The sequence below is a fragment of the Saccostrea cucullata genome, unplaced genomic scaffold (assembly GCF_032062105.1).
Source record: "Saccostrea cucullata isolate Sc308-1 unplaced genomic scaffold, CSIRO_AGI_Scuc_v1 ctg2485, whole genome shotgun sequence".
In the NCBI taxonomy this organism is placed as follows: Eukaryota; Metazoa; Mollusca; class Bivalvia; order Ostreida; family Ostreidae; genus Saccostrea; species Saccostrea cuccullata.
The window spans coordinates 19,541-39,377 of NW_026926606.1; the positions used below are offsets into that span (position 1 = coordinate 19,541).

General features: G+C 33.5%; 3 protein-coding genes across 3 annotated transcripts; all 3 read right to left on the reverse strand.

The window, feature by feature from the left end:
• Positions 1-3,907: 3,907 nt before the first annotated feature.
• LOC134272226 (E3 ubiquitin-protein ligase TRIM71-like) lies at positions 3,908-6,681 on the reverse strand. Its single transcript, XM_062754473.1, has 2 exons — positions 6,614-6,681; positions 3,908-5,642 (listed from the first exon to the last, which is right to left on the reverse strand). Exon 2 carries the CDS (start codon positions 5,627-5,629, stop codon positions 3,941-3,943), a length of 1,689 nt encoding a protein of 562 aa, XP_062610457.1. The 5' UTR covers positions 5,630-5,642; positions 6,614-6,681; the 3' UTR covers positions 3,908-3,940.
• A 3,419-nt stretch (positions 6,682-10,100) lies between these two features.
• LOC134272217 (uncharacterized) lies at positions 10,101-11,198 on the reverse strand. The gene is made up of 4 exons (XM_062754465.1): positions 11,111-11,198; positions 10,670-10,828; positions 10,415-10,552; positions 10,101-10,318 (listed from the first exon to the last, which is right to left on the reverse strand). The coding sequence occupies exons 1-4, from the start codon at positions 11,196-11,198 to the stop codon at positions 10,101-10,103; spliced, it is 603 nt and encodes a 200-aa protein (XP_062610449.1).
• Positions 11,199-17,377: 6,179 nt separating this feature from the next.
• Positions 17,378-18,592, reverse strand: LOC134272227 (tripartite motif-containing protein 2-like). The gene has a single exon (XM_062754475.1). It carries the CDS (start codon positions 18,524-18,526, stop codon positions 17,471-17,473), a length of 1,056 nt encoding a protein of 351 aa, XP_062610459.1. The 5' UTR covers positions 18,527-18,592; the 3' UTR covers positions 17,378-17,470.
• Between the last annotated feature and the right edge of the window lie 1,245 nt (positions 18,593-19,837).

Sequence of the window (19,837 nt, forward strand, 5' to 3'; positions counted from 1 at the left end):
TAAAAAAGAAACAAAGCTAGCTCTTGCTTTGACCTTCAGTTTTACCTTTAGAAGTATAGACGATATTTTATCAACATTTTCATTTTCACTCCTACATTGCTTCAATTTATCTCTTTGAATTCGAAAAAGCCACAGTTGGGCCTGAAAATCGGATTCTTTATGCCCCGCCATGAATATGGCCGGGGGCATATAGTGTTTGCCATGAGTCTTCCGTCCTTCTGTCCCTCCGTCTGTCCTTCGGTCACACTTTGTGTTTAGCTCAGTTCAAAGCTCAGTTTACTAGACACTATCCAAGATATTTTCATCAAACTTCGTATGCTGATAGATATTGATGAGAGCTATGCAACTGCATCAACATTTTTTTTACCTTGACCTTTCCTTTGACCTTGATCACAATTAAATTAGTGTTTAGCTCAGTTTTAAAGAAAGCATCCAAGATATTTTTATTTAATCTTCATGTACTGATACATAATGATGAGAGCTATTCAAATGGATTGTTACCTTTCCAAACCTCACTTAAATTAGTGTTTAGCTCACTTTTAAACATACCATTTAAGATGGTGTTATCAAACTTCATATGTTGATACATAGTGATGAAAGTTATGACCTTGAACCTTTCCTTTGACCTTGAAAACACTTTTTAAAAATTAATGTTAAGCTCAGTTTTAAGGAAGCCATCCAAGAAATTTTTATCAAACTTCATATATTAATACATACTGATGAGAACTATTCAACTGCATCAACATTTTTGTCCATAACCTTTCCTTTGATCTTGACCACACTTTTCTTATATAAGTGTTTAGCTCAGTTTGAAAGAAACGATGCAAGACATTTTATTAAACTTCATATACTGATGAGAGCTATTCAACTGCATCAACATTTTGACCTCGGCCTTTACTTTTACCTTGTATTTCCTTTCCTAAATTAGTGTCAAACTAAATATTCTGATACATAATGATGTAAGCAATTCAACTACATCAACATTTTTGACCTTGACCTTTCACTTTACCTTGACCTCACTTTTATCAAATTGTGTTTATGTCAGTTTTAAAGAAACTATTTATAATTTTGTCAACTTTATATATTGAAACATTCTGATGAGAGCTTTTCAACTGCATCAACATTTTTGACCTTGACCTTTCATTTGACCTTGACCTAATTTTTCTGAAATTAGTGTCAAACTTCATATTGTGATACATACTGATGTAAGCAAGTCAACTGCATCACTTTTCAAGATATTCTGATCAAATTTCATTGAAATTTTCATGTTGCAGTACTAATATACCACACATTTTCTTAGACATGTAGTGTTTAGGGGATTGTGTTAGCGATAAAATAACAACAAAACTTTTTGAGAAACTTGATTGCCCCCATTTTATCTGTGATCAACTTCCGTGGCTTTTGTAACAATATTCCATTATGACCCGCGTATGGAGTTTAAATATATCCCAGTTGATTCAAAAAGCAAGCGCATTCCCTTAGTGCGAACGATTTCTTAAACGAAACGAAATATATACAAATAAGTTGATGAAACAAGAATATTAACAGTTTCCTGTAAGTCAATATTTTGCAAGTTAAGTGGTTGATAAAAATAACCTTGTCAGCAAATACAAAGTATTTTTAAGTCGAATGTTGACTGGAGTTTTTCAAACAAATTGGTAGGCAATTAATTTACACACTAGATTGGCTACGAATTTTTATTTTGTTATTTCTTGATCATCAAGCATATTTTGTGACCTTGACCTTTCATTTGACCTCTTTGTTTTAGAGAAGACCAGTGTTTAATTTTTGGCAGAAAATGATTTTTTATTTTATTTCTTTTACCTTTCCATCGATATGTCAGAGAAAATTATTTAAAATACTAGTACCCCTTATTAAGGGAAGTTTTTCAGCAAATTACAATATATTACTGATATTCTCTTTAACAACGCAACAAATTTACAATTTTATTTATGAAAGAATCACAGTATTACACTGATAAAAATGTAATGAACATTGATATTAAATATTTAAAGATAAAATAATGGAATATTATTGCATGTTACAATACTTCAGCATATTGATAATAATGTTAAAGTGATACCGGGTATTGCATATATTTATCGTTTAATTACAAAGAATACAACACAATGAAGCGCAAAATTTAACAACGAAAAAGCGGGTTATAAAATAACAACAAAATGTAATTTGGTATTACATTTTGCGTTATTACATTTTGCGCTCAACTTCCGACGCAAAATGCGCAAAATTTATAATCCAGGTTTATTCCATTTTGCTTTGTTATTACATTTTGCGTTGCACCCTTGTATCTTGAAATCGCCCATTCACATAAGAAATTTTATATGAAATCGTCCTATTTTAGAAAGTTGATTCAAAAAGCAAGCGCATGAAATGGGAGTGAAAATTTCCCTGTATATAGTTTTGCGAGTTCATAAAAAGCTCATTTAAAATGATTCGTGACTTTCAAGCCTTTCACAGTCAATTATGGGTCAATTTAAAAACTATACTGTTCAAGAAAATTTAGTACATGAATTGTATAATATAATCTTCCGATAAAACTGAATCAATTAAATTTAAGTTGACCATTGGTTTGAGCTACACTTTTCTGTGATAAACATTTGTGCAGATATATCTATTTTAAAAATAATTTTTTTTTCAAAAATAAGTTAAGGTAGGATTCTTCTCTGGTTTCTGACTAGATAAAACATTCAAAGTATATTTATATATTTACTTATATGTCTGATATATTTAGCTGTACGGGATTTAAAAGACCATATTTTTCGTTCCTCATCACAATTGTACAACTTAAAATAGAAATGGTAAACTGCGTTTGAAAACTAGCAGGGACTATATTTTTGGCGGAATGGTGGCGTATGAAAATATCTGCTTTTCTGCCTCATAAAATTACAATAGAGCAATGAATTAAGTTATAATTTTGATATCATCAAAGACTTGAAGAAATTTTCAAATGTAAGTAAAATTAATGATAAGGGACTAAACTTTCAAAATAAATAAAATAAAATAAAATTTTTCAAAGAAACTAGAATTATGTTGGCTTTTAAATGCTTCCAATTAAAGTACAGATTTGAGCCAAAAATCCATGAAAGTATTTTTTTTCTCTTAGTAAACGATCAAAACTTTTTGTTTTTGTATCATTTTGTGTATTTTAAGACTTCTTTATTATATGTGAAAATAAGAAAAAGTTAAATATAGGAAGCATATGAAAATAACTAATATATCCTAAAAAATTCAGAAAAACAGAGAAAATTCGGATTAGCCAATATCCAGTTTAGTTACATTGTTTAAGAAATTTTGGTAATATCATGCTATATACCCGATATAGTAATATCTTTTTATGCATAAAGAACAATCTTTTACCTTTTGAAATAGAAGTAGGTATCACATGATTTGCAACAGTATTTTTTATTCTAAATGTCATGGAAAAAGTTAATGACGTTGACCTGACCTTGCCTCTCATATAAACCGGTCAGATTTATTTCACTGAAACTATCACTTACTGATATTGTCTTCTTGATTCTGTGAAAATTTCATTGATTTTTAAATACAAGAAATATGAGAAGAATCCTACCTTAAAAAATTTATTTCACATATATTTTAATTTTGCTCACTAATCAATTTCAGATTTTCAAACCGATTGCTATCATTCCGACTGAGTAATCGGTTAACCGGTTACAAATTGCCATCCCTAGTATTTACTAATAAGTATGATGATAAAACATTTATAAACAAATTAAATGTTTAAAACTCCCTTCAAAATATATATTATAATAATATTAACTATAATATAAAAAAAATCCTGAAAAAAAATGATATACTCCAAGTTTTACGTTGCAGATGATAATTATCAGTAAATTAATATTAATTTGTAATTTCATAAATTTGTTGTTTTATTATAGTAATATACAATACAGTGATGTATTTACTTAAAATATTTGATTTTCTTCACTTGTCTGTTTTCATGTTGAGCAACAAACAGATTGTCATTTGTATCTGTACACAGTCCCCAGGGATAACTCAGTCCACAGTCTATGTAACAGAGGAACTGTCCATCCTGGTCTATGATGTGGACACAGTCATTGTTCAAATCAGCTGTAAGGATGTGACTCTGACTGTCTGTGGTGATTCCTAGTGGATAGAATTTGTTGTTTGGAGCAGGAGTATGTCCAGTGTACCTGAATCTCAATTTCCCACCCTGATTGACCACCACTACTGCTTTAGCTTTACTGTCAGCCACACAGATATCCAGGTTCCTGTTCTCAATTATGTATCTGTAATAACCACCTGATGAATAGAGAGGTTTACCATTATCATCAAACTGAATAGCTTTTTTCTCTGTGGAGCCAGAGTAACGGACAATTTTTGTTTGTTTGTCATCATCACTGTCCATGATAACCAGGAGGTCACCAGAGGAGGTACTACAAACACCGTGAGGTCTCCAATTCTGTAATCTGATCAACTCCTCTATTTTCTCATTCTTCACAATATTCACAGTTCTATCCCTGGTATCAGTATATACTAAGTCTCCACTTTTTGTCACTGTCATGTCTTTTGTTATGTTTCCTGACTTAAGTGTGATTGACTTGAGTAGTGATCCCTGATTGATGCTGTAGAGTTTCATGATGGTGTCACTTCCTCTTGTCCAGATTTCTTCATCACTCAGACAGACCACATTTTTAAGCCCTCCATACCCAGTATCTATGGTGGTGACAGTCTCTGGTTCATCAAGCAGCTGTTTGACTGGAGGAGAGGATCCAGCTTCTGGTGATTTCTGTGTTGTCTTCATGCTGTAGCCATGTTTATCTGATGTTAAAGAACTTGATGATAAGGCTCCAAACAGTTTATAAAGTTCTTCTTCAAAGTTTTTTCCTGGAATGAATTTGGGTAAATTTGGTTCAAGTTTTTGTGGAAGAGTTTTGTAAATATGTAAATTTGATTTGACACTTAATAGTTTTGAAATGTCATTAGAATCCACTACAACATCAACTGAATCAAGTTCATTCTTGATGTGCGAATTTTTCTTGTTTATTTCATCCAAATGTTTCTGTAGAGTTTGTAGCTGTGTGTTTTTCATCTCATCAACTTCGGCTTTAAGTTTCTTGACACGTTTGTCAATTTCTCTGTGCCAGTCCTCTCCATGTTTTGTTATGGCTATAGAGAGATCTGCATATTCCTTTTTTAACTGACTCATTCTGTTTTGCACATCAGAGGCAATGTATTGGTATGTTCGAGAAATTGTTTCCTTTAATTCATTTCGTTCTTTTATAATTATTTCCTTTCTTTTATAAAAAAATTCCGCGATTTTAGATAATTCATGACCCAGATGATGATTAGCTGTAATGCAGGTGATACATACAGGAATGTCACATTGATTACAGTACATTTCACATCGTTCTTTGACATGAGATACACATCCAGGGTATATGGGAATGGCTTTTCGAAGCTTAAATGAGACGATTTCGTGTTTCTTGGATCCAACAGAAATCGTATGTTCTCCAACACAGGCCTTACACAGGTTGACAAGACATGTATCACAGTGCATCTGTACCACAGCGGTCTCACACAGGTCACATCGCATCACGTCCTGCGCACTGGTACGGGGGTCCATCATTAGATTTGTGGATCTGAAGCATGAATGCTTTTTAATTCAACACATTTTCTTTTTGATTTTTTACAAGGAGAAATAGAATATGTACTGTTGTGCAACTACAATCTATAGATGTATAGATGCACAAATATCTAATATACAAGATAGATAATGGTACTGAAATTTTGTCCACCATAGTTGGCAAAAGGGTACCGAGATTATAAGGATTTTCTTATCATTTTTAACTAATTTTAAATTTAAAAAATCCCTTTTCTTATGTTTATTCCTTTACATCACCAGATTTTTGGGACATCGCCCATTCTGTATACTATATCACTGGTCATTTGCAGAATTATTTTGTTGAAACACATTCTGATTGCACACACAAGTACTCTGAAGTTGACCTCATAGAGATGCTTGAGTTTCTGATTGACAATATCTATGTGGTTTTGGAGACCAGGTATTCCAACAATCTACTATATTATTTAATTATTGGTAAGCAAGTTGATGAAACAAGAATATCAACAGTCTCGTTTAAAGTCATCATTTCGTCAATTCTATGGTCAATACAATGACCTTGTCAGCAAATACAATTTATCATTGAGACAAATGCTGACTGACATTTTTCATACTAATTGTTAGTCCATTATTTATACACTGAATTGACGACGGATTTTTCCGTTATTTTCCGGTCATGACAGGGAGCACACGGCATGTGTGACTGGTCAGCAGGGGATGCCCTTTTTTCATGTCACCTGATCCCACCTCTGATGTTTCGAAGGTCCGTGTTTGATCTGTTCCTATTTTGTTTTGCTTTATGGACTTTGATATTTAATACTGTTTATTATCTCCATACCCTTCTTTAAGCAATTAATACAAAATTTTAAGGTGCTTTTTTAGCTGACCAAAGACTACTATATAAAACCACAACGCTATAGCTCTGCTGCTCACAAAATGTCTTGAGTAATTACTCAAAGATAAATATATCATTTATAAAACCTACAATACCTGTATTGGTGGCTGTCCTGTCTTCTAACCTCTAGGTACAGTCTACAAGGTACCCCTTTATTCAGACCATGTGACACACCTGGATTATGTACCTATATCAGGTGTTAATGATCGAAAGGACTTTGAATACATAAAGAAATGATAGTCATTTTAGATAGACACGTGCATGTCACTATGATCATGTGACAAACTTATCTACCCGTCAGATAATTATACCTGTTGATCAAGAAAGAGACTTTCAAGAAAAATATTATACAGTTGTTGACAGGGGCAGAAGGAAACAGTCGATCTGTTGGACCGAAGTGCATGCTGTTGCCCAAGGCCGTAGGCTGCGAGAAACATTTTGCACTCTGGTCCAACAGGTCAACTGTTTCCCGAAAATCCTGTCAACAACTGTTTCATTATACTCCTTTACTGAATGAAATGTTAACTCAGTTTAGAACCATATGACATCAGCGGGCTACAGCCTTTTTGTTTAGGTTTCAATTGTTCCTAGGCCGACAGTCGGGGAAAACAGTCACTGGCGGCTAGTAAGACATCAACAAAGCCATATTTGTCATATTAATTATCATCAACACCATCATGTAGTACACATTCGAGTGTATATTAAAGAGTTGGTCCCTGGGACTAGGAATATATATATAAAGCACTAAAAAACCAACAACACTGTATATCCTAAATGTCTGATCTACCAAGTAGATACAAAGTCATGGATGGAAATTTATATAAAGCACTAAAAATGACCAACGACACGAACAATAAAAATTGTCAAATTTTCGGGACGCCCTGTCCATTCCTCAGGACAAAGAAAAAAAGTTAAAAAGTCATAAGAACAAAGGAAAAAGAGACACTTTTTAACTTTTTTCTCTGTCCTGAGTAAGGGACAGGGCGGCCCGAAAATTTGACAATTTTTATTGTTCGTGTCGTTGGTCATTTTTAGTGCTTTTTATATATATATATATATATGTATATATATATATATATATATATATATATATATATATATATATATATATATATATATATATATGTATATAAAATAAAAATTAATTAAAATTTTCTCAAGAGAAGCAGGGCTAGACGTTATCATTTTGATAAGCCAACATTCCAAGTGGTATGATATTGTATATATTTGACCCTTGGGTAACTGTGAAACTAAGACAGGGGAGCATACTGCATTCACAATAAAATGTTCTTTAAAGGGACTCCTTTGAGCATTAAGACCCATAGGCTCTTGTGAATAGTTTTTTTTATGACATAAACATGCATTTTAAAGACTTCCACTTATGATCTAGGAACGTCAGAAGATAGCTCCCGCTTTGACTTTTCATAGAATTAGATTGCTTGAAGCTTTAACGAAATCGTTGCTGTTTGTTATCTTAACCTTTTTCATTATAAGCAGAATATATATATTATAAAGCTAGCTTTTGCTGTGAACTTTAGATGTATAGACGATATTTTATCAACATTTTCATTTTCACTCCTATATTGCTTCAATTTGTCTCTTTAAAATTGAAAAAAGCCACAGTTGAGTCTGAAAATCGGATTCTTTATGCCCCGTCATGAATATGGCCGGGGGCATATAGTGTTTGCCATGTCCGTCTTCCGTCTAGCTGTCCCTCCGTCTGTCCTTCCATTACACTTTGTGTTTAGCTTTGTTCAAATCTCAGTTTCATAGACACTATCCAAGATATTTTCATCAAACTACGTATGCTGATAGATATTGATGAAACCTATGCAACTGTATCCATATATTTTTTTACCTTGCCCTTTCCTTTTACCTTAACCTAACTTTCTATAAATAGTGTTTAGTTCAGTTATAAAGAAACCATTCAAGATGGTGTTATCAAAATTCACATGTTGATACATACTAATGAGAGATATTCAACTGCATCAACTTTTCTTTTACCTTGACCTTTCCTTTGACCTTGACCTAACTTTTCTTAAATTAGTGTTTAGCTCACTTTGAAAGAAACCATTCAAGACATTTTATCAAACTTCAAATACTGATGAGAGCTATTCAACTGCATCAATGACCTTGGCCTTTACTTTGACCTTGACCTTACCTTTCCTAAATTGGCATCAAAGTTAATATGCTGATACATACTGATGTAAGCTATTCAACTACATCAAGATTTTTTACCTTGACCTCACTTTTATCAAACTGTGTTTGAGTTTGAAAGAAACCATTCATATTTTTTTTTCAACTTTATATGCTGATATATTCTGATGAGAACTTTTCAATTGCATCAACATTTTTTACCTTGACCTTTCATTTGACCTTGACCTCACTTTTTTGAAAGTAGTGTCAATCTTCATATGATGATACATACTGAAGAAGCACTTCAACTGCATCACTTTTCAAGATATTCTGATCAAATTTCATAGAAATTTTCATGTTGCATTGATAATATACCCTCGACGGGGCATTCATATTCTATGGTCATGTTTCTAGTTTTGGGGATGGTTTCTTAAAAAAAAGACGTTAACGATAAAATAATAACAAAACTTTTTGAGAAACTTGATGGCCCCAATTTTTCTGTCCTCACCTTTCTTGGCTTTTTTAACAATATTCCATTATCACCGCATCTGGGTTTATATATCTCCCAGTTGATCCAAAAGCATACACATTCCCTCAGTGCAAACGATTTCTTAAGCGAAACGAAATTTAGACAAATAAATTGATGAAACAAGAATATTAACAGTTTCCTTTAAGTCAGTATTTGGCAAGTTAAATGGTCGATAAAAATGACCTTGTCAGCAAAGACAAAGTATTTTTAATTCGAATGCTGACTGGGGTTTTTCAAACAAATTGATAGGCAATTAATTTACACACTAGATTGACTAATGATTTTTATTTTGTTATTTCTTGATCATGACAAGGAGCATACGGTGGGTGTGACCGGTCGGCAGGGGATGCTTACTCATGGTTCCTGTTTCCACCTCTTTGTTTTAGAGAAGACCAGTGTTTAATTTTTGGCAGGAAACGATTTCTTCGAGTTCATTTATTCCATTGATATGCCAGAGAAAATTATTTAAAATACTGGTATCCCTTATTAAGGGAAGTTTTTCAGCAAATTACACTATAACACTGATATTACAATTTCATTAATAAATGAATCAAGTATTACACTGATAAAAATGTATTGAACGTTCATAATAAATATTTAAAGATAAAATACTGGAGTATTATTGCATGTTACAATAATTCAGTATATTGATAATCATGTTAAAGTGATATTGCATATAAATATTACAAAGAATGCAGCACAATGAAGTGCTAATTTCATTGCAGGTATTTGATTTTTCTCACATCTTGCCTTCCCCACTGAGCAACAAATAGATTGTCAATTGTATCTTTACACAATCCCCAGGGATAACTTACACAGTCTATGTAACGGAGGAACAGTCCATCCTGGTCTATGATGTGGATACAGTGACTGTTATAATCAGCTGTAAGGATGTGACTCTGACTGTCTGTGGTGATTCATCGTAAACTGATAGGTTTACTAATTAAAGAGGTAGGACGAGCATGTACAGTGTATCTGAATCTCAGTTTCCCGGCTTGATTGACCACCACTACTGATATAGCCTCACTATCAGACACACAGATATCCAGGTTCCTGTTCTCAGTTATAAATCGTTCAGATCGACCCAATGAATAGAGGGGTTTTTCTTTATCATCAAATTGAAAGGTTTGTTTCTCTGTTAAGCCAGAGTATCAAACAAATTTGTTTGTTTGCCATCATCACTGATCATGATAACCAGGAAGTCACCAGAGGAGGTACTACGTACAGATACCTTGAGGACTCCAGTTTTCTAGTCTGATCGCCTCTTCTATCTTCTCATTCTTCACAATGTCCACAGTATTATTATTGAAATCAGTATAGACTAAATCTCCACTTTTGGTCAATGCTGTCAGATGGTGTGTTCCCTGATCTGGTACAGATTGACTTAAGTTGTGGGTAATCAGGATTGTGTATGCTGAAGAGTTTTATACGGTTGCCAGTTCCACTACTCCAGATATTTTCATCATTCAGACAGGCCACCCAGTACGCATGTCAATGACAGTCTGAGGTTTATCAAGCAGCTGTTTGACTGGAGGAGAGGATCCAGCTTCTTGTGATTTCTGTGTTGTCTTCATGCTGTAACCGTGTTCATCTGATGCTAGAGAACTAGACGTTAAGGCTCCAAAATTTTCTCTTAGGATTTTTCCTGGAAACAATTTTGGTAAAGAAAATAGAAGTTTTCTGGAAGTTTTCTGTATATATGTGCATTTGATGTAACATAAAATAGTTTTGACATGTCGTAAGTGTTTATCATAGATTTTGTTGATTCGATTTCATCTTGAATGTTTGAAATTTTCTTGTTAATTTCATTAAGATGTTTCTGTAGAGTTTGTAACTGTGTGTTTTTTTATCTCATCAACTTCAGCTTTAAGTTTCTGGACAAGTTTGTCAATTTCTTTGTGCCAGTCCTCTCCATGTTTTGTTATGCCTGTTGATATCTCTCCATATTCCTTTTCTAACTGACTCATTCTGTTTTGAACATTAGATGCAATGTCCTGGTAGGTAAATTGTCTCATTTAATATATTTCTTTCACAAATGATCATGTCTTTCTTTTTACCTAGAACTTGTAAGATTTTTGATAATTGATGACCTAATTGATGCTTGGATGCAAGGCAGCTGATGCAGACAGGAATGTCACATGGATAACAGTACATTTCACATCGTTCTTTGTCATGATATTTACATCCAGGGTAGAGGGGTGTGGAATTTCTAAGAGAGAATCTAAAAACGTCATGTTTTTTGGATTCATCAGAAACCATGTGTTCTCCCACACAGGCCCTACACAGTTTGACAAGACATGTATCACAGTGCATCTGTACCACAGCAGTCTCACACAGGTCACATCGCATCACGTCTTGGGAGCTGGTACGGGGGTTCATAGTGACTTTTCCTGATCCGACACTGAGACAAAAACGATTCATTTTTTTGAATATTTACATAAAAGGAGAAAATGAATGCATTTATATATAGACTTATGAACTCAACTCTTCTAAGTACTTTCTCCCCAAAGAAATAGTTTTCAGTTTTCAGATTGGAGAAAATAATGCTTGATTTTTTTTGGGGGGGGGTTTAAAACGTTTTTGATTGGGACTTAATATCTGGTTGGGTATTCCCCTCCAAAAAAGTCATGATTGTACTGTTACTTTGTACGCACTTTGAAAAATTACGCAGTTTGAAAAAAAAACCTTTTCAAAGTGAGTTAAATTTGGGACCTAGTGAACGCACTTTTAAAAATTAATTTTTGCACGACTTAGAGTAGTCAATATTCTAGCAAATTTTAGATAGGATAATTAATTATTCAAACCTGGTTGGATAACTCTTTGTTGATGACGTCACTATTTAGGACCTGAGATATTGACGTTTTACATATGGCCTTTCGTGATACAGAAATCCAAGTTTTTGTGCTCGTTGTAAATAACGTTCCATCACAACGAAACGTCTTTTTATTGACATTAAATAAGACTTAAACAATCATTTAAATAGGTTAATATTATGATGTATGAATAATATTGCGCTTTATATTGTTATTTATGATTTGTATTCGATTTTATAAAGTTACTTTGACCAAAGTTTCGTCAATTGGCTATTATTCAGCAATATGGACCATGGGCCTCTCTTCTGTGTTATCATTATTTTTATGGAAAACTTTATTCATTTTTTTTCATTATTTCACGTTAATTTTTTAAAGAGAAATATGAATACATATATTTTGATATGAAAGATACATAAATAGACTGTAAGTCCTCTTATCTGCCTTCTCCTCATTAATCTTGATAAGATCTTGGATATATAATTTCATCGGATTTTCGAAAGATATCTAAGAAAAATAGTGCTGTCTATAACTAAAATCTAAGTCCAGAAATTTTATTTCAAATATATTTTTTCAAAGTGCGTTAAATCACGTAGCCCCCATGGTTAAACAAAATGTATATGTACACTTTTAACACACTTTAATTTTTTTCAGAGTGCGTTAATATTGTCCAATATTCGACGCACTTTAAATTTTTTTCTCTACAAAATGCGTTGATTTTGTCTCAATTTTAAAGCACTTTGAAAAAAAAAGTTCGTAATATTTTCAATGTGCGTTGCAACACCGCATGTCTGCTGTTTGCATGGGATTTATGTTATGCAGAAACATTAATCGTTTGAATTCTCAAAGTAGCATTCATTTGTATAAGAGGAGTTGTGGATAAGTTATAGGTACCTCAAAAGATAACAGACAGATGGACGAACATAAGGACTCAAGCGAGGGTATAATAATGGTCTATCATTGATCAACAGTCGACTCAATGATAGATTGTATTTACTGACTTATCATCATATGAAACATAAAGTAAGCGAAATGTTGACGAGGCTGTTGATATCCTTGATTCATCAACTGATTTGACGATAACTTTCCATTTTTTTTTTTAGAAATTGTGCATACGTGGATACTCTAGCATATTAATCATACACTTTCCTCCCGGGTGATGATGATGAATAGTTATTAAATACATGTATAGTATTGCTACAAAACTAAGGGAAGTACTGTGAAATCACTAATTTCCGTTGGGGTTTAATTTTCGTTGTTTTCATGGTATGAAGAGACCCACGAATTTATGTCCACCACGAAATGTAAATTTTCATATGCACAACTACTAAAAAGGTCTTCACCAACGAAATCAAATCCCCACGAACCAGCATTTTTTCCTTCAACCACGAAAATTTGACCCGATGAAAATATGGTGATTTTACAGTATTAGCTCCAATAAAAAATAATGTCATTATTGTTAGAAAATAGACCAGGAAACATGAAATCCTAACCAGGTAAAATGATCACTTGATTGTAGTAAACTATCGCTTAAGGAGTCTTCTATTTTTATGTACCCTCTTCCTGTCAGTTTTGATTTCTTTGTAGGTTAACGCCAGTCTCGAGAATTTTTCATTTACGATAGTATATGAATGCAACCACTTGCGAAAAGCTACAAATTTGGACAGTGGTCAAGCTGTGGGAGATCTTTTTTGCACCTACTGCGACACAGGAACTCGATTTTTACGGACTCATCCGAAGGACCTGTCTCCGCATCGTGCACCAGGATTTGAACCACTGAAGAAAGGATCAACTCCTTACTCGGCGACCCAAGGGCCAATTATATATCACATCACACCACTTGGAATGTTGGCTTATCAAAATGTAACGTCTAGCCCTGCTTCTTCTGAGAATTCGTTTGAGCGGCATCCGAGATCCTTACAGAGAATGACTCTTAATTTTTTATATAAAATTCATTCATATTAAATCTATATTTTAGTAAAATCCTTGTCCCAAGGACCAACATTTTTATATACACTCGAATGTAGTTTTTATGAAATCGTTGCTGGTCGTTACCTTTACTTTTTTATTAGAAGAAGGATTTATTTTAAAAAGAAAAAAAGAAGCTCTTGCTGTGACCTTCAATATTACCTTTAGAAGTATAGACGGTATTTTATAAACAATTTCATTTTCACTACTATATTACTTCAACTTATTCCTTTGAATTCAAGAAAGCCAAAGCCGAGTCTGACAATTTGAATACTTTTTTGGATGGTTTCCTAAAAACATTTACGATAAATAATAACAAAACATCAAAAATGAGAAACTTGATAACCGAATTTTTTCTGTCGTCAACTTCCTTTGCTTTTGAAATACTACCCTATTATCAACCGCGTATGGGGTTTATATATCTCGTAGTTGATTCATTAAGCAAGCGCATTCCCTCAGTGTGAACAATTTCTAAACGAAACGAAATATTGAAAAATAAGTTGATGAAACAAGAATATTAACAGTTTCATTTAAGTCAGCATTTTGCAAACTAAATTGATGATAAAATGACCTTGTTAGAAATACAAAATATTACCGGTATTATATAGTCGAATACTAACTTGAGTTTTTCAAACAAATTGGTAGGCAATTATTTTACATACTAGATTCACTATGGATTTCTTTTTGGTTATTTCTTGATCACGACAATGATCACACGGTAGATAGGACCGGTGTCATATAGTGAGACTTCCGCCATAGTGAGACTTCCCCCCGGAAGTCTGTCTATAGTGAGTCTTCCCCCTGGGGGGAAATATGTCTATATAGTGAGACTTCCGCCATAGTGAGACTTCCCCCCGGAAGTCTGTCTATATAGTGAGTCTTCCCCCTGGGGGAAATATGTCTATATAGTGAGACTTCCGCCATAGTGAGACTTCCCCCCGGAAGTCTGTCTATATAGTGAGTCTTCCCCCTGGGGGGAAATATGTTTATATAGTGAGACTTCCGCCATAGTGAGACTTCCCCCCGGAAGTCTGTCTATATAGTGAGTCTTCCCCCTGGGGGGAAATATGTCTATATAGTGAGACTTCCGCCATAGTGAGACTTCCCCCCGGAAGTCTGGCTATATAGTGAGTCTTCCCCCTGGGGGGAAATATGTCTATATAGTGAGACTTCCCCCAATTATGACCATAGTGAATCTTCCCCCTTCGGTTTTCGATTTGGATTTTATATACATTGACATAATTTAATATTTAATGTATATGCTTAAGGGACCTTTTAACTTTTATAAATTTTATGAAGTATTTTTTTAAGGATTTGTATTTCATTTTGAAAGTAAATATGCGTGATACTAAAGAAATTACATCACTATAAAATCAAATAAGATGGATTTGGGTTCTAATACACTTTAAATCAAATTCTGACTGTCATGCATATTTTAGCAAAGGCACCGGATGCATGAATTGGGCTTAATCCCCCCCCCCTTTTTTTTAAATTCATGACCGGAAAAATTGCATGAAAATATGTGCATCCCCTGCTCATCACACCCATACATCAATTCATACAAATATTTTTTCATTTTGGTCGTGTTTTAAAAATGGGTTTGGACGATGGGATGTTTGAATACACGTATAAAAAATACGTAAAATAAAATATATATATATATATACTGCATTGCAATTGTCACTTATTTGACTAAACTATTTTGCACTAAAGTCGGAGATGGTTAATTGTCAATTTTAGTGTGTAGATCTGTTTGTCGCAATTTCATATTTTTACACTTTATACGATGAAAAACAGAGCGTGCATGTATGAATCAGTCATTACTTGATTGAGATAAGATATTTGAATATGAATTAAAAAAAAATAACAAACATAATTCATTTGTTAACTTCAACACATGTGCAAACCAATAAGTTGTTTGCTATTCCACACAAATTGAAAATAAGAATACAATGTTTTAATGCGTGGGGCGAAACATACTGGTAATTTTGAATCAGCATGTGCCATTCAACTTTTTAAATAAGTAACAAAAACTCAAGGAGAATCACCATGAAATCTTTTAATTACTTAATTGGACAGCGAGTAGACATAGTCAAAATGCACCCCTGAATCATTGACAAGATATATGCATTTACGGACCTTCCATAAAAATCTGAGATTTATGTGCTGCAGTGTAAATTTTTGTCGAACCACTGTTCTATGAAGTCTTTAATATTGTAAACGTCCCTGTGAATAAAGTAAATGAAATATTTTCCAATCAATTTTACATTTCAGCATATCTATTAAATGATGCTTAAAATTATCCTTAAAGTAGATTTTAACTTTATGTACATGAAACTTTCGATAAATACAGTTAGGAAATAAGAAAATCATAATTGAGATTTGGAATGCATGTTTCATTTTTCACATTCGAGCATAATTATTTTATTTCTCGCATAGTCTTAAAGTACTATAAATGTTTCTTCTTTTCGCTACATTTTTTATTAAATCGGTTGAACCATATCTAATGTGTAAATAGCTAATGTTTGTACACACAAACAAAACTATGCTATCATTTTTTTTTATTCCAATGCTGAAAACATTCAGAACATTTCATATAAGTGACTCGTGAACTAATCAAATTATTCGTTATCAATACATGTAAAGGAAAGGGTATACACATGTACATATTATATACATGTATATTATATCATCTCAATGTACATGCATATATTATAATGGATATCAAACAGTTAAAACGATATTCAAACTGTTCATGTATATAAAATAAATATATAAATACGTGTACCTATATGGAAGATAATTTCGTCATAAATTAACACTGTTAGAATTTTTTAAAATAATAAAACAATGTTCCAGAAACTATAATAAGAGGGGGAAGTCTCGCTATGAATGGGGAAAGGCTGGCTATAAAGTGAGCCTCCCCCCCCCCGGAAGAACGGATATATATTGAAACTTCCGTGGGGGAAGTCTCACTATAAAAGCATTCTTCCGGGGGGAAGGCTCACTATATAGCCAGCCTTCCGGGGGATGACTCACTATATAGTTAGCCTTCCGGGGGAAGCCTCACTATGGGGAAAGTCTCACTATACGACACCGATCGACAGTCGTATTTACTCTTCCATGGTACCTGTTCCCACCTCTGTGTCCAGTGTTTAATCTTTGGCAAAAAAAATGATCTTTTGGGGTTCATTTATTTATGTTTCCTATTTCCTTTAACATGCCAAAAAATTATTAAAAATACTGGTACCCCTTATTAAGTTTTTCAGTAAATTACAATATAAAACTGATATTCTTTTAAAATTCAACAACATTTCAATTTTCTTAATAAATGAATCACAGTATAACACTTATAAATTTTAATGAAAAAGGATGAATAATTTAAAGATAAAATACTGAAATATTATGCCTGTTACAATACTTCAGCATATTGATATTTTATAGTGATATTGTATACATATGTATATAGACCGCTAATTACAAAGAATGCAACACAACAAGTGCTCATTTCATTGCAGATATTTGATTTTCTTCACATCTCGCCTTCCCCATTGAACAACAAACAGATTGTCATTTGTATCTGTACACAGTCCCCAGGGATAACTTACACAGTCTATGTAACGGAGAAACTGTCCATCCTGGTCTATGATGTGGACACAGTGATTGTTATAATCAGCTGTAAGGATATGACTCTGACTGTCTGTGGTGATTCCTTGTAAACTGATAGGTTCACAAATTAAAGAGGTAGGACGAGCATGTCCAGTGTACCTGAATCTCAGTTTCCCGGCCTGATTGACCACCACTACTGCTTCAGCATCACTGTCAGACACACAGACATCCAGGTTCCTGTTCTCAGTTATAAATCGGTCACACCTACCTGATGAATAGAGAGGTTTACCTTTATCGTCAAACTGAAAGGTTTGTTTCTTTGTGGAGCCAGAGTATCGAACAACCTTTGTTTGTTTGCCATCATTACTGAACATGGTAACTAGGAGGTCACCACAGCAGGTACTACAGATACCTTGAGGACTCCAGTTTTCTAGTCTGATCACCTCCTCTATCTTCTCATTCTTCACAATGTTCACAGTATTATTAATGAAATCAGAATAGACTAGATCTCCACTTTTGGTCACTGTTATGTCAGATGGCGTGTTCCTCGATCTAGTACAGATTGATTTAAGTTGTGGGTAATCAGGATTGTGGGTGCTGAAGAGCTTAATAAGATTGCCAGTTCCACTACCCCAGATATTTTCATCATTCAGACAGGCCACACTGAAAGGATGTACATACCCAGTACGTATGTTTATGATAGTCTGAGGTTTATCAAGCAGTTGTTTGACTGGAGGAGAGGATCCAGCTTCTGGTGATATCTGTGTTGTCTTCATGCTGTAACCATGTTCATCTGATACTAGAGAACTGGACGTTAAGGCTCCAAAATTTTCTCCTAGAATTTTTCCTGGAAAGAATTTGGGTAAAGATGGTAGAAGTTTTTCTGGAAGTTTTCTGTATATATGTGCATTTGATGTAACATAAAATAGTTTTGACATGTCGTAAGTGTCTATCATAGATATTGATGATTTGATTTCATCCTGAATGTTTGAAATTTTCTTGTTAATTTCATTCAAATGTTTCTGTAGTTTGTAACTGTGTTTTTTTCATCTCATCAACATCAGCTTTAAGTTTCTGGACTAGTTTGTCAATTTCTCTGTGCCAATCTTGTCCATGTTTTGTTATGGCTTTTGAGAGATCTCCATATTCCTTTTTTAAATGACTCATTCTGTTTATCCATCAGAAGCAATGTCCTGGTAGGTTGGATAAATTGTTTCATTTAAAATATTTCCTTCTCTAATAATCAGCTCTTTCTTTTCACCTAGAACTTGTAAGATTTTAGATAATTCATGACCTAAATGTTGCTTGGATGCAAGGCAACTGATGCAGACAGGAATGTCACACGGGTAACAGTACATTTCACATCGTTCTTTGTCATGATATTTACATCCCGGGAAGAGGGGTGTGGAATTTCTAAGAGAGAATCTAACAACTTCATGTTTTTTGGATTCATCATATATCATATGTTCTCCCACACAGGCCTTACACAGATTGACAAGACATGTAACACAGTGCATCTGAACCACAGCGGTCTCACACAGGTCACATCGCATCACGTCCTGACCAGTGGTACGGGGATCCATAGTAAGTTTTTGTGATTTGATTCTGAAACAAAAATGACCAGTTTTTACGAATGTGTACACAAATGAAGAAAATAAATATACAATTATAAATGTAGACAAGTAATTTTTTTTATTTACAATACCTGGGTATATGTGCATTGAATCTTAATGGGTTCATCCAGTTTTAAAGCATTAAGTTACTTGTATATTTTTACCTGATTTTAGCAATGTTGGTCAATCAGTCGACCAATCTCCTCCTTACACGGTTTGTCTCGAGGGACTTTTATCTAGAAGCAGAGCTACCTGTTTTATCTACCTGTCAGGTGTTTATATTTTCTTGACAGCATGGAAATGTTTAAAAGTTTGATATCTATAGAATTATTTTAAACAAACCATTACATATTGATTTGATTTCATAATTTCTTTTTTTTATTTGTAATCCAAGGAAAATGTATAGAAAGCGTTCAAAAGGTACTCGGTAAAATTACTTATATTTTGCTTTGCAATACAAGTGGAATTATGTTTGGATCTAGCCAGAGGACCTTTTGCATTTTTACATTTTATATAGAAAAGTAAAGATAACCTAAATTCATGTACTAGTTTTGGTACAAAACTATAAAGGAAAGGATTAGCTCCAATAAAAATAATGTCATTATTGTTAGAAAATAGACCAGGAAACATGATATTGTAACCAGGTAACATGAT

Coding starts and splice junctions, on each gene's coding strand:
- LOC134272227 (XM_062754475.1), bottom strand. CDS start 18,526: ATGATAGACACTTACGACATGTCAAAACTATTTTATGTTACATCAAAT.
- LOC134272226 (XM_062754473.1), bottom strand. CDS start 5,629: ATGATGGACCCCCGTACCAGTGCGCAGGACGTGATGCGATGTGACCTG.
- LOC134272217 (XM_062754465.1), bottom strand. CDS start 11,198: ATGAGACAATTTACCTACCAGGACATTGCATCTAATGTTCAAAACAGA. Junction 10,553..10,669: donor TCAGACTGTCATTGACATGC/GTACTGGGTGGC, acceptor AATCTGTACCAG/ATCAGGGAACACACCATCTG. Junction 10,319..10,414: donor AGAAAACTGGAGTCCTCAAG/GTATCTGTACGT, acceptor CTGGCTTAACAG/AGAAACAAACCTTTCAATTT.